General features: G+C 34.3%; 1 protein-coding gene across 2 annotated transcripts; it reads right to left on the reverse strand.

Moving 5' to 3' along the window:
* Positions 1–1,531: 1,531 nt before the first annotated feature.
* C18H7orf78 (chromosome 18 C7orf78 homolog) lies at positions 1,532–14,538 on the reverse strand. Of its 2 annotated transcripts, XM_077855886.1 has the most exons (6): positions 14,360–14,538; positions 8,338–8,793; positions 6,095–6,179; positions 4,534–4,676; positions 3,651–3,730; positions 1,532–1,681 (listed from the first exon to the last, which is right to left on the reverse strand). In XM_077855886.1, exons 1-6 carry the CDS (start codon positions 14,360–14,362, stop codon positions 1,660–1,662), a joined length of 789 nt encoding a protein of 262 aa, XP_077712012.1. In that variant the 5' UTR covers positions 14,363–14,538; the 3' UTR covers positions 1,532–1,659. The 2 variants fall into 2 exon arrangements, with proteins under 2 accessions (XP_077712012.1, XP_077712013.1); XM_077855887.1 differs by lacking the exon at positions 8,338–8,793.
* Between the last annotated feature and the right edge of the window lie 1,101 nt (positions 14,539–15,639).

Below are 15,639 nucleotides of genomic sequence, written 5' to 3' on the forward strand. Positions count from 1 at the left end.
TTTATTTATGAAATGTAAGGCAATTACAAGAAAACTTCCAGTTTTTAATTTTTCATTAAAGTTTTACCTCTATGAAGCATAGTGTGCCTATATTAAATTATGTTTCTATGAAATATCACAAAGGGAATGCATCTGCATTACTACCACCTGGTCAAGACTTACTACATTTCCAGGACCTGGAAACTCCTCATTGTACTCCTTCCCTTCAAACCAAAGGACACCAACTCTTTGATTTCTTGCACAGACAAGTGTTTTCTTCTATCCAATGGAATAACTATCTGTAATATATATATATACACACACACCATATAATAAATATCTATCATATATACACTATATAATAGGTATACTATGTAATATGTATTGGATATAATGTATCTGTACTCTCTTTTTTTTCTCATTAGTATATTTGTGAGACTCATCCATGTAGTTGCAATTTTCTTTGCCATATGGTAATCCATTGGGTAAATAGATCACACTATATCCATTTTACTACCTATTGGCATTAGGCTTGTTTATAGTTTGAGGATTATAACAATAATTTTGCTATGAATACTCCTGTACATATCTAATAGTGCGTGTGTATATACTGTGTATATGTCTTAGGTAAATATACTAGGAATGAAATGTTGTTTCATATGTTATATACACATTCAACCTTAGAATATACTGCCTAATAGTTTTCCAAGGTATTCATCTCAATCTACTTTCCTCAAGAAGTATAGAGGAGTCTAGTTGCTTCATATCTTTCCCAATGCTTCATCTTTTCTTTTTCATTTGAGCTCCTCTGGTAGGTGTACAATGGTATTCCACTGTGTTTCTGATGCATTTTCCTGACAACTCAGAAGATGAGCACATTTTTGTAAGTTTGGTCATTTGGATAGTCTCTTCTGTGAAACTCCCATTATTTTTTCTTGAGTTGCTTGTCTATTTCATATTTATTTGCATGAGTTCTGTGGCTGGCTTTTCACTCCCAAATTGTGTCTTTTGGTGAATGGAAGTTTAGAGTTTTAATACATAGAAAATTTTTATAAATTTTTTTCTATATGGATATTCCCTTTTTTGGGTCCTGTTTAAGATATCATCTATTTTCCTGAATTTATTTAGAAGTATTATTTTCCTCTCACATTTGAATCTACAAACCACACAAATTGATTTCTTTATGGATGGTAGAGGTAAGAATCATATATGCTTTTTATCCTAGCCTGAGCTTTTTCATGGGTGAGTGTGAATTGAAATTACAGAAATGACGTTGCTGGTATAAATGAAATGATTGAAAAGCTGTGGGATCTCCCAAAGATGCTCTCAAACTTAGGAGAGAAAGATCTAACACAGCACACTTGAACGTCATGTTTGAGAAAAATAAAGCCATTTTGCTTGAACTATCACAAGGTTCAATTTGCTAAGTATATCAAATATTTTTTAAAGGAACAAAATAAGAGGAAACTATGATTTCAGATTAAAATATTTTTATTTTGAGAAGCCTGATATTAATTTAGGTTTACTCTTGAAGTTAAGCAAAGATACTTCCCAGTGGGAGCAGCTCGGAAGGGTGAGGTTCTGGAGGAGGCTGGAGGCCCTTAATTCATAATGCTGCAGTCAGCAAGAGTCTGTGATTTTCTGCAATCCATTTAAGTAACTTGGTGATGGACTGCCCTGTCATTTTCTTTGTGACTGGAGCCTGTGTTTGGTTATAAGATAGCAATTAGGATGGAACCCCTAATTACTAAGCTCAAGTACAAATCATCTATCTAGGAGAAGCCCCTGCTATTGCTGTGGTGATCACCACTTCGCTGCACAGCAGGGTCTTTGCAATTTGAAACAATCACTTTGTAAACTTTGTAAGAATAAGTCTACAACCTATGTCATTCATACCAAGCACTTGCAACATAAAATAATTTTTTTCCCATTTTGTCCAGTTTACTGGACACCGATCTCCTCTTTACATATTCATCTCTAGTCTGTTCCTCTCAGATAGCTGTCTACTGACTATTGACTCTCTGGTTCCCCTCATTACATAAGGCCATAAGCAGAGCCTCTCTCTCTCTCTCTCTCCTCTTCCCACCCCCCAGCCCTCTTTTCTTCTCTTTATTTTCAGTCAATTTTTGACTTGACTAGTCCCTAGATACCTTTTTTGTAGATGTAAGATGTAGAGATTTTTTTTTGTATTGTTTTGTTTTAAGATTTATTCATTCATTCATTCATGAGAGACACACAGAGTGGCAGAGACATAGGCAAAGGGAGAAGCAGGCTCCCTCTGGGGAGCCTGATGCAGGACTCAGTCCCAGGATCATGACCCGAGCTGAAGGCCGAAGCTCAACCACTGAGCCACCCAGGCACCCCAAGATGTAGAGTTTTTAAATTTTTATTTCTAAAACACCTAGTAATCTAGTAATCACTGTCAGTGCTATGTCCCACGTGTTTTACAAAGTTTTGACTTCTCTCAACAACTCAATGAAATGGATGTTAATTATTATTGTCATTTTACAGATGAGAAAACTGAGCCATAGTCATTAAGTAACTTTCTATGGTTATACAAAGCCCTATCTCTATATTATCATTAACAATAATAATCAATGATAAATCAATCCAGAAGATATGAGAGATTTTACCAGCAGCTTATATATAATACCCTTTCAATTAGCTCTCTTAAAATCTAAGAAAGATTGATTCAGAAATTGTAAGCAAATCATTCAAGATTATGTTTATAGGTGATTTGGTTAAGATTTGAAGCCATTTTGACCGAATCCAAAACTCAAACTCTATTCACTATGTTAATATGCCCCCCCTTCCCACAGACCATTGACAAGCGCATAAAGAGAGGTAAGAAAAGCTATTAATTAACTCAGATGCCTCCACCTTGTCTGAATCTAAGGACAGTGCATATTATTCCCATTTTACAGCTGAAGAACTGAGGAAGAGTGTGATTGAGTAATCTGCCCAAGATCACGTGGCCAGGCTGAGATTCAAAGCCAGGCTTTCTGCCTTCTAAGGTCACTATACTAACTGCCTTCTGGTGTCATAGTTTAGGCTTTCCCACAAGCAGTACTTGGCAAGGATTCTAGTGAAAACATAGGGGGTCCCCAAGCGAAGGTAAAATAGTGATAAGGTAAGCATGTGACCAAGTGAGACAGGAAGGAAGTCAACAAATTGCAAGTCACTACTGGACAACTGGAGTTTGGCCCCCTGGGGGATTTCTGGGGAGCAGCAGTGCAGAACAGTCACCCCCCTTATTACTTGAGGGCTGCTGCTGGGAGATGTGACCCCCAGCACTTCTGGCTAGCTGTGGGCAGCTCCAGCAGCCACAGATAGCCCTGGGCAAGGACATACAGATGCTGACTCTTGGCAGGTTGGCATGTGTTCTAGAATGATGAAGTCTGAGGGGATCTGGGCAAAACCTGGAATTGTGATAAAGTCACTGGTAGTTTTCCAAAATTCCATTGAATCTCAGAGAAATAATAATTTATCTGATCAAAGGACTGGATTCTCTCGGACTCCACTTAAAATGATTTAAGCATCATGCATATACTTCATTTACAATTCTTATGATGGAGCTTCTATAGGATAAAGTACACATTATTGAAAAAAGTCATTTGAGTACCAACTCTAACAAATTAATAATAACAACAAATCTTGAAGGATCTGCCCACCTGTTCTTGCATGTTTGGGTAAACTTTTCTTCCACACGATCCATAAATGCACTGTACACATCTCGCCGCCTTCTGTGTCTCTTAAGGAAGATAACACAAAGGAAGTTAGCAAAAGCAGACATGTACTGACTTTAATTGTTGTTTGTCTTTTTAAAATTGCTATTTAATAATCTTTACTTTAAAAACTTGTTCCATATGCCAAATGCACATCTTGCTGTTTTTGAACATACAGGGATACAAAGGAGCCTTACTTATCCAGGGTAGAATTTGAGCCATGGTAAAGGGTGTTTTCTCAAAATCTTTTGATGAGGGTATGACAAAGTCTTCTTGTCAGGTCTTCTTCCTGAATGCAGTTCACTCAATGGGCTGCTCCAAATGGGGTGAGAGTAAATTTTGGGGAAAATTCTTCACACTATTCAGGCTTCAATCCACCATACCAACTATCTTTGTAATAATAAAAGAAAATCCAAAATTCTGGATAATTCACTGTTTGCATTTTTAAGAAAAAACAGAGATCTTTCTGCTCTACTTTTAGAGATAATATCTTTCCCTATTTATGCTAACAACAAATTAAAAACTCCTGCATTAAAGCAATCATTAATAACAGTGTTGGAGGGACCCCTGGGTGGCTTAGTGGTTGAGCATCTGCCTTTGGCCCAGGGCATGATCTCAGGATGCTGGATGGAGTCCCACATCAGGCTCCTTGTGGGGAGCCTGCTTCTCCCTCTGCCTGTATCTCTGCCTCTCTCTCTCTCTCTCTCTCTCTGTGTCTCTCAAGAATAAATAAATAAAATCTTAAAAAAAAAAGATTCATAAACCTTTAAAAAAAATGACAGTGTTGGAGACATTTCCCAACAGCTGAGGAAGAGAAAGTCAAGCTTACTGTGTATGAAGCGGATTTAATAGGCCACGGGGCTTTTAGTAAAATTAGCTTTGAATCCCAGGTGCATTCATGAGGCTTGTAGGTGATGAATCTTTCTGTATTGTTCTTCTGTTTATCATCTTTCGGTGAGTGGTGCCCATGTACTACAGATATGGAGACAAATGAGAAACTTAGAAATTATATGGGTCTTTGTTCATGATATTTCTCAGAATATACTTGGGGATTAGGGCCCAAGATAGATACATTGATGACAATTTATAATGCAAATCCAAATAAAATTTTCCTTATCTTGCCCACCATTTCTACTGGAATTAATGTCAACCTTCAAACTTCAATTCAAATCCTACCTTTTATTTCCCTGGAAACTTCTTTTTAAACTTCTCAGTAGTATTTTGTGACTTGACTGGCATATTTTGCCTTCTACCTTAAATTTTACTTACACATTTCTTGAGATCGGAGACTGGATCTTATAAAGTATCCATGATATTTTTTTCCACAGTTACTTACACATAGTACACATAAGAAAAGTTGACATGTCCCATTTTAATTACACACATAGACAAGGTTTTTGTCAATATGACCCGTGCTAAAATGTGTATATTACTTACAAACAAATTAATTTAATTTTGTAATTATAAAATACTTGATTGTCATTTTTAAAAGAAGAAAGTAAAATTCAACCATTACCCTATTACTCAGGGACAATCACTATTAATATCTTATTTTTTTGTTTATAATTGATATAAAATTATAATATGTAAATATAGAATGCATGTATGCATGTATTATTATCCTTGTCAAAATAAGGAATGCTAGATAATTCAAAGTTAACCCTGGACAAACACTGTTCAAATAGCACCATGATAATAATTGTGTGTGTGTGTGTATTTCCACGTACCAGGTAACATGTGCTATATATACATTATTAACAAAGTGATGTACATATGTATAATGTATTTAATGCTCACAATAATTCTATGATATAGATTCAATTATTATCATTCCCACCTACAGATGGATAGACCAAGAGATAGTTTAGGTAATTTGGGACAGTTTGCTTCCTGGTCTATACTCTTAAGCATTTATTCTATTGATTTTCTATACAGAACACTTTGAGTTAAAAACTCAATCTCCAATAATATTTAAAAATTGTAGATAATGAAGCAAGTGGATTGTTCCCATTAATTAACTGGGCATTTAAAAAATTTACCATATTAGTAAAGATGATAAGTTAAAAAAATCATTTTAGTTGTTTGTTTTTACAAGTATCACTGTTTTTTAAAGATTATGTATGTATGTATGTATGTATGTATGTATGTATTTATTTAGAGAGAAAGCACAAGTGAAGGGAGGGACAGAGAGAGAAGAAAAGAGAATCTCATGCAGACTCTGCACTGAGCACAGAGCCCAACATGGGGCTCTATTCCACAACCCTGAGATCATGACATGAGCTGAAATCAAGAGTGTGAGGCCCAACTGACTGAGCTAACCCTAAGTATTACTATTAAGATAATGCAGAAAGTTTATTTTTTGTTATATTCATAACTTTATAATGACTTACCTGTACTTAAGTGTTTGGACTTAAATTTTAATCCAAAAGGATCCCTTTCACAAGCTGTCACGAAGTTTGGTAAATTACGTTGGTACTAGATATGTAAAGAGAAGATTTTACTATTACTAATAAGTATTGTTTACTACTGACATTGTATTTGTGATGTGATTTTTACAAGTATTGTTTATTTCACTGGCAAAATGCAATTGTGATGATTTTGTTATAGCATTTACAACTTGCAAATGAAACTTTGAAAGAATAATCTAATTCAAGATACTGTATAACCAATTCATTTTATAGTGGAATAGAGTACTTCAAATATCCTAGTGTGAATAAATGACATAATATTTTTAACAGCATGAAACTAAAAGAATCCATTCAAAATTTGCATTTATTTTCAAATGAAATAGGGTTACATGTTATGTTTCTGGAGCTGAGTTTATTTCAAGGACATAAAAATATTTCACAAAGCTAAAATAACTTACTGAGACTGGCATAGAATTGACTGTTTTCAGTAAGCTATACCACAAAGTGCTTTTTTTAGATGGCTTAATTTTTTTTTAGATGGCTTAAATTTTTTTTAAAGATTTTATTTATTAATCGTGAGAGAGCCAGAGAGAGAGGCAGAGACACAGGCAGAGGGAGAAGCAGACTCCATGCAGGGAGCCTGATGCGGAACTCGATCCCGGAGTCCTGAGCCAAAGGCAGATGCTCAACCGCTGAGCCACCCAGGCATCCCTAGATGACTTAAATGAACTAATTTATATGAACTGAAATAGAATTTGTACACTTCCAGAAACTAATCTTAAAAAATCACAAATGTTTCTCCTTGAAAGCTGAATCAATGTGGCACAAAAGGATGAACTCAGGCAGAGGTTAGACAGTCCTCTTCTTTGTGAGTGATTCTAAATCCTGCTGAAGCAAACAGCAAAATATTAAAAGTCCCAAAGGAAACTCCAACACAAGATTTATCACTATTTAATCAAATAAAATGTAGAACCCCGTTCATTTAAAAAATTATACTGACATCTGGTGGTTGCACAATTTATATTGCACTGTCTCCAATACACTTTCTCATAAACACAAATTAATTCAGCTAAAATTAAAATATCCCCCATTCCTTGAACTTTACTCACTTAAGTTTTGTAATTGTAACTGTAACTAGAGAAATTCTTGAATAAACCAATGACATATGCTATTTAATTGACTCTCTCTTGTCTCCAAAAGGTAATATACTTCATTTACTGAAAATAGAAGGGTTTGGATGCCCTAAATGAGTAAAGAAGTTTATGGATCAAGGCTTCTTGAATTTTGTAGCTTTTATCCTAAGACCTCCTAAGAGTTAACACTCATTGAATACCTCAGTATCCCAGATCCTGTTGTAAGTACTTTGTAAATAATCATCTCCTTCATTAGTTAAAAGAACCATATTAAATATGAAGTAGTGTTATTTCATGTTATAAATAAGAGACTTAATAATTTGTCCAAAATTATTATAAATAAGAGGACAAGGAGAGATAATCTAATCCCAGAGGCCACATTCCTAACTGCTTTCTTATATTTTCCAAGAAAAAATTTATTCTTTTTATAGCTTTTTTTTTGTATTATCAGTCCTATTGCTTTCCTCATTACTGAGCAAGAGTCCTATTTATGTATTAAATTATAGGCCTAAGTAGAGGATACATTCAGTTTCTAGAGGAATTATATTTTGACCTCATTTGCATTTCCTTAAATATATACTCCTCACCGCTATTTTAAATTATCAATCTAAGTCTTGCTCACATATTGTTTAAATTATTAATCATTAGAAAGACTCGTTAAAGTAATATAATGCCCCCTTTGTCAATAAAAATAATGAATTTTTATTTATTTATCTGTTCATTCTATGAATTGATTTTATTACTTTTTAGATTGTAAACTGGCAATTGAAGTCTGTTTCCCAATCACATGTAAGTTCCAACTGTTCTAAAAACTAAGAAAGTCCATCCCAGAGTCATTCATTCCACCTGGCAGAGAAAACTGTATCATCAACATCAGCTGAAACATCAACCAAGATCTTACCTTTCTCCTCTGTCATTTGTTGCTAAATCTGAACTATAGTGTTCCATCGGAAATAAAGATGTAGATTTATACATATTATATGCACATACCTTTTTTGCCCATGTAATAGTCACACTTAAGAAATGAATAAAAATAATATATTTTTTTCCTTATCTGTTTTATGTTATTTTGAGTCAAACACACTTCTGTACCTGTCGAAAATCATGTGGTTTTGGATTGAGGTATACACCATTTGGATATTTTCCACTCTTCACAAACATTAACTTTGCTTTATGTGAATCCAGATGTGGGAATGTAGTTATAAAAGGAGGGGATTTGACCTTCTTGGAATGATTCCTTATGTTGGGCAGGTGAAGCATTGTTTCTGGAAAATTACTTTTTTTCCCCCTCCCTTGTTCTTCCTTACTAGTCCTTGATGATTTTTCTGGAAATCTCAAAGATTTATACAGTTTATAACTGAAATCAGGAGGCTTTATTTCCCATGCGTTGACTTCCATTTTACATTGTGGTGGCTGTAGGACTTCTTTTTTTCCATTTGGAATTGAAGTCTTGTATGGGATGCTGCATGCTTTTGTGACATATCTGCTTCTGTTGCCTTTCTGGGAATCCAGATACATTGGGCTGAGAGTGTTTTCACATGTAGCAATCTGCAACAGACATGCCAGTTGGTGTGATTTGCCACTATAGCAATGATAGATTGGATATTTTTTCTTCAGGCAAATGTAATCCCTGAAAGATTTATGAATCAGGAAAACAAAGCTCAGAAATGATGGGTGCATGTGTGTGGAATGGGAGGGAAGCATCATGGCTGCTACAAGCATCTATTCAGCACCCTGGTCCCAGCAGTCACTATGCTAGGGACTAGGAATTCAAAGATAATTAACGTGAAACCAATGTCCTTAAGTAATGAGGGGCTACTTGGGAGAAAGACATGAAAGAAAAAAAAAAAACAAAAACAAACAAACAAAAAACCCTGTATAATGTGATAGATATTACAATAGTGCTGTGAGAAGCAGGGAGAGTGATGGGCTAACTCTATCAGGAAAACAGAAGTGATGTCACAAGAAAAGTCATTTGGACCAATCTTGAAGGATAAGTAAAAATGTTCCAGGCTGCTAAGGAAGTAAACAACATTTCACCAAGGCACAAAAGGTGTGTAGAATTTATTAAAAGCTATTTCTAGGATACCTATGGTCACCTAAACCACCACAAGTGAATCATAGCTTTTGCCACTGGAATCTGTGGATAAGAATCGTGGATTTGCTTTTTGCTGACCAGTGGCAAGGAAATCGTTGGCATATTTCTAGGATTTAATGTATTTGTCAAAATGTTACTAGAAAATGCTTTTATTATACAATATCTTGTATAATAAAATAATGAATTGCTTTTCAAATTCTAATATAAATTTTTTTTAAATGACTGGCTCATTGAGAGAAAAGGAAGAAGTACAATGTGGTTGGCATATAGCCTATGTATGTGAGGAGACAGTGGAAATACTATGATATATAAAGCCAGAAAAATTTTTTGGGCTATATTAGCAAAAGTCATTCGTGGCACATCAAGAAGTTTTAATGCATCGGTGCTAATACAAAATTATTTAACCAAGATAAGAAATATAAAAGGAAGAATAGGGACGCCTGGGTGGCTCAGCGGTTGAGTGCCTGCCTTTGGCTCAGGGCGTGATCCCGGAGTCCCAGGATCGAGTCTCACATCGGGCTTCCTGCCTGGAGCCTGCTTCTCCCTCTGCCTATCTCTCTGCCTCTTTCTCTCTCTGTGTGCCTCATGAGTAAATAAATAAAACTATGAAAAAATAAAAGGAAGAATAGTTTATGGAAAAAGATCATAATGATAAATAGATTTAAACAAAATATAGATACATTACATAATTGTAATTATAGACCTGTGGTTAAGTCAGCTTATCTGCAATAATGTTATATTACAAACTCTCCCAAACTCAGTGATTTAAAATAAAAAATCTTTTATTTTTGCCATAGGATATGGGAAGAGAGAATTGGGATTGACTACCAACAGGTACAAGATTTTAGCAGGGGGAAGATAGACATGTTCTGGAATTAGATAGTCGTAATGGTTTCATAAGATTGTGAACATACTAAAAACCACTAAGTTGTACATGTCAGTATGGTAACTAGTGAAATTATGTAAATTTTGTCTCAATTAGAGAAAAAAAACCAAATTAACCATTAAATCAGGTTGGATAAATTTCAATATACACAAAAGACAATTTTTTTCTGAAAAATAAATAGAACAAGACCATAGCTATTACCTAATTGAGTCTACTTAACTTTTGCAAAAAAAAAAAAAAAACAAAAAACTAAAACACACATACACAAAAACCCAAAAAACAAAAAAGTCAAGGGAATGGGAAATATGCAAGTAAAGGACACAATCAACAGTGAAGGCAACCTACAAAATGGGAGAAAACATTTGCAAACCATTTCTCTGATAAGGGATTAATATCCAAAATATTTAAGGAACTCCTACACTTCAATAGCAACAACAACAACAAAAAGAACTTGATTAAAAAACTGAATATACTTAAAGAATATAAGCCAATGGAAAACAGGTATATGAAAAGATGCTCAATATCACTATGATGAGGGAAATGCAGTGGAATAGCACTTCACATATATTGTCTATAATAACAATTTAAAAAATACATTGGATCTCATGTTAAGTATTCTTACTACAATAAAAAAATAACTGAATAGAGACCAAAAAGAGAATGACATTCATCATCTGACTATGAAAATTTGAAATTCCCCAAGTGTTCAAAAATGTTATCTCTTCTTGATAAATAGTACAGTAAAAATAAAGCAAATCTGATGAATAGAGAGCCACTTACAATCTCCATAAAATTACTGGTAAAATGAATTAAATTTAATCATTAAAATACCACATTAATCAACAAATTATGTGGAAATAAAAATGTGGAATTACTATTCTCTGAGCAATGCCTAAAATTCAAAGGATAGTAAGTTAAACTCAAAAAAATACTTTGAGGGAAGCCCGGGTGGCTCAGCGGTTTAGCGCCAACTTCAGCCCAGGGTGTGATCCTGGACACCTGGAATCGAGTCCCACGTCTGACTCCCTGCATGGAGCCTGCTTCTCCCTCTGCCTGTGTCTCTGCCTCTCTCTGTGTGTCTCTCATGAATAAATAAATAAAATCTTTAAAAAAATACTTTGATACCATGTTTTTGTATTACAGCAGGAATATTGGCATAGAATTTTAAAGTGTTCATAAGTAAAATACATTTAAGAAGGTGTAGAGGGTAGCTTGCAGGTTGGCAGCCCACTTTGGATAATCTCTTAGGGGCACCTAGGTGGTGCAGTCAGTTAGAGGGACTCTTGATTTTGGCTCAGGTCATGATCTCAGCGTCCTGAGATGGAACACCATGTTGGTGGGCTCTGTGCTCAGCGAGAAATCTTCTTGGATTTCTCTCTCCCTCTCCTTCTCCGTCTTCCATTTATCTGGAGGCATTCAGGTGTTCTTTCTCTCAAATAAATCTAAAAATATATATATATTTTTTTAAATCTTTTGGAAACAAGAGTACCCTGACCCACATTTGATATTTTTATTTCCCTTATCATATCCCTCAATACTTAGAGATCAATATGTATGGCATCTCATAAGCTGGGGCTATTTAATATAAAACCACACGATTAATTCTCCTTATTCTGATTTTGTTTTTACCAAATCACAATTAGGTGATATTTGACTTCGCGTGAACAGTAATCTACTGGAAGATAATGAACTAGAACAAAAATTTGAGTTCGTTTGGTTTATTTTTCATGTCATTTAATAACTTTGCATGTTTGGTATTCATGCTGGATTCTTCTGGACTCACTAGGAATTGATGAAAATCAAGTCCTTGACAGATAGTGGATAGTTAATTTGTTCTAGTACATGTTTTTTTTTGTTTTGTTTTGTTTTTTGTTTCTTGCTTTTTGTTATATATATATATTTATATATATATATATATATATATATATATATATATATATATATATATATAAAACAGTCTTGTCTCACCCATGATCCTACACATTTCTGTAAAAATATATATTTAAACTTCTAGGAGCACTGAAGCCTCAGTCTTGGCTAAAATTGTGCACATACCTACTTCCTGCAGGGCTCAGAAATCTGGCTATGTGGTCAGGGGTTTTGTAATTTGTTGCAATGAAAGGACACTGAGGTTGAGGATGTCAGTGAATGAGATAGTGAAGTACCTCACCAGGACATACAGCTGGAAAGAAATTGACACCAGGAGGGTCATAAACCGGAAGAATAAAACCAGGCCAAGACCTTGGAAGTCTAATTGACATAAAAACAAGTATCAAGGCAGTAAGAGAGTTAGCCATAAAGTAAGAGGCTGTGGTGGGACAATGTAACACTGGCCTAGATCTCTATTTGACTAGATAGACATGCTCACCAGTACCTTGCTGACACTGAGACGTGCCTGTCTCTGTTTATGTCTTGGGGATTCCTGACTAACAAAAAATGAAACAAAGTCATATTTTATTTTATTTTTTTTTAAATTTTTAATTTTTTTACTAAATTAATATTTTAAATGGTAATAAATTCTCTCCAATTTTTGTGATACTTTATTTTGTCCTTATATTATGAATTTAGTCTTACATGCTATTCATTTGAATAATATGTCTGTAACATTAGGCTTTTATAGTATATGAATCATGTATTAGCATATTTCATCGGAGTCCATAGCCACCTCAGATGAAAGAAATCACCTGGTGACCTAGTTGAATGATTGAAGTCTGTGATGGTGATATCTCATCATACTTACTTTAAATGGTAAAAGCTGCAACATAGAGAAATACAAAGTTATGAGATGTGTGGTTTAGAAATTAGGAAAAAAATAAACCAGCAATATTCTCATTCAGTTCAAGGTTTTGTGGTAAATGTTGATATTATGGAAGTTATATTTTGGCCAAGTTGTCTCATTGAAAATGAAAGAATAGGTTATTCTGCATTTAGTAAGCACAGTTACTTTCCACCTATGAAATTATTATATCTGAAGGACCCTTTTAAATGCCATCTCCAGTAGAAGTGTTCCCAGCTTCCCCTTCAGGATTCCTCCTTCCTTCTGAATAGAACAATGGAGCCTGAAGATACGTTTTGCCTTGCACCTATTAAAGTGAATTATTTACAAACTCTGCCTCCGAATTAGATTATAAAATTGTTGAGACAAGGATTTCTAGCTTTACAAATCCTATGTAGCATATTTTAAATTGAGCAATGTGAAATACTATTTTTCAACCATTTTCCAATCTTACAAAAATGCAAATTTTATGTGATTCAGTAAGAGGAATGATAAGTATTCTATGTTTGTCAAAAACTGAAAATTACAGATTCTGTTTTCGAAAACTGTATCTAAAACCCCAAATATCTAATCATATTTATTCCTAAATAATGGAGAGCTTCTATATACAAGTGGCAATATAAAATACAAGCTTTCATTTAATTTATTCTTCAAATATTTTTAATTGGAGAGTCACAAAATATTTTTATCTGTTTTTAATGATATGCTAGTTAAAAGAAATAAACTTCTTTGATTAGCAAATGTATGCAAATTTAAGCTTTTTTGCCTACATATCTAATTTTGTAATATTAGTATTTGGGGTAATAGATATTTAAAGAAATATAGGTTATATACCCAATACCTAAATGCTGTCAATATAAGAAAAAGCAGCGTAAAGCAGTGTGCTATTAAGAGCACAGTGAACCACAAGTTCGTGCATATTTGTAAGGGGTTTTTTTTGTTTTTTGCATATTTGTAAGTTTATAAAGAAATTCAGCACTTTATTCCAGCTTGGCTTTCTCCTTTTTTCTAAAAATAAAAAGATTTTATTTATTTATTCATGAGCGACACAGAGAGAGGCAGAGACACAGGCTGATGTGTGACTCAATCCCAGGACCCCGGGATCACGACCCAAGCCTAAGGTAGATGCTCAACCACTGAGCCACCCAAGTGCTCAACTTTCTCCTTCTTAATACATTTTTCATAATCTCCCTTTTACAATATTATACATAAAGATATTACTCTTTCATAAATAAATTCATCTATCTCATATAAAAATACAGATTCTAAAAAGCTAGTCAAATTGACAAAGTAGAACAATTCAAAATAAAACAAAAGCAGGAGAATTCGTTAGAAAATCAATAATTTCACTCACCATTTGAAACTGAGCTTTTTGTAAAATTTCTAGGGCAGTATATCTCAGCAAATCTTTTCTGCAAAGCCTAGCAAGTCTAAACAAACAGTTTTATAAGGGAAGCATTTAGCCTTTGCTTTACAAAAGAACCCTACTATATTTAAGTTTGACCCATCTGGGTTGCTAAGAAACGGAATTAATTTCCTGAAAGACTCAAGTCAGAGTAGGAGAAAAAGTGAAAGCACCTCTATCATTGAGTGAAAGGACCTCTAATTGTTACCTAAAACCTAGCAACAAGGCAGTAACTCCCTTGCTCTTTTTTGAAAGGTCAGAAAATCCGCATACTTGGGAGCTCAAATAGTTAGATACTGAGAGGAGGGAGAGAGAGAAATTAACCGCACTCCAGTGCAGTTTACTAAATAATAAGTCTTGACAATTCATCTTTTGTTATTTTTTAGTCATCTGTTTCATAAGTCGACATGAGTTTGACCCTTGATACAAACATGCTTGAGAAGCTGGGTTTTTTTTTTAATTTTATTTATTTATTCATGAAAGACACACAGAGAGGCAGAGACACAGGCAGAGGGAGGAGCAGGCTCGCTGCAGGGAGCCCGATGTGGGACTGGATCCCAGAACCCCGGGATCATGACCTGAGCCAAAGGTAGATGCTCAACTGCTGAGCCACCCAGGCATCCCAAGAAGCTGTTTCAACTCTCTAATTCCCTTGGACTTAAGAAGGTCTGTGTTAGTTTCCTCCATGTTCATTTATAAGGCACACAAAGATTATAAGTTCTTCTTTCTCACCTATGATTCAATCTACTGATTTCGGCAAAACAATTTATGGGGAAAACACTATTTTTACTAATCAAATCCTATAATCAAGGGTAATATATGTCCCGGTAATATTTGAAAAAAATTGTTATAGAGAATTTCAAATATGCACAGAAGTAGACAGATTTATGTAATGAATCCCCATGTAACCATCATGCAACTTTTAAAATGTTCATTTTATAACTCAAATTGCTTCAAATATAGCTCCAGTTTATCTCCCTCCACTCTGCATGTTAATTTGATGCATCACATCATTTTATCAGTGATTATCTTGAAATGTTTACTCTAAAAGACAAAAGTGACTTTATTTTAAAGCATAAGCCCAGTACTACTACAATATCAAAAAATATGAACAACAAATCATTGATATTGAGTATCAAGGCAAAAGCCAAGTTTCCAATTATCTTATAAATGATTTTGGTTTTGCTTTTTTAAAAATTTGCTTGTTTGACTTGGGTTAGTTATATACT

Source organism: Canis aureus, chromosome 18, assembly GCF_053574225.1.
Source record: "Canis aureus isolate CA01 chromosome 18, VMU_Caureus_v.1.0, whole genome shotgun sequence".
NCBI classification, from domain to species: domain Eukaryota; kingdom Metazoa; phylum Chordata; class Mammalia; order Carnivora; family Canidae; genus Canis; species Canis aureus.

Coding starts and splice junctions, on each gene's coding strand:
- C18H7orf78 (XM_077855886.1), bottom strand. Junction 6,180..8,337: donor AACCACATGATTTTCGACAG/GTACAGAAGTGT, acceptor TTACATATCTAG/TACCAACGTAATTTACCAAA. Junction 1,682..3,650: donor ACCCAAACATGCAAGAACAG/GTGGGCAGATCC, acceptor AACCAAACACAG/GCTCCAGTCACAAAGAAAAT.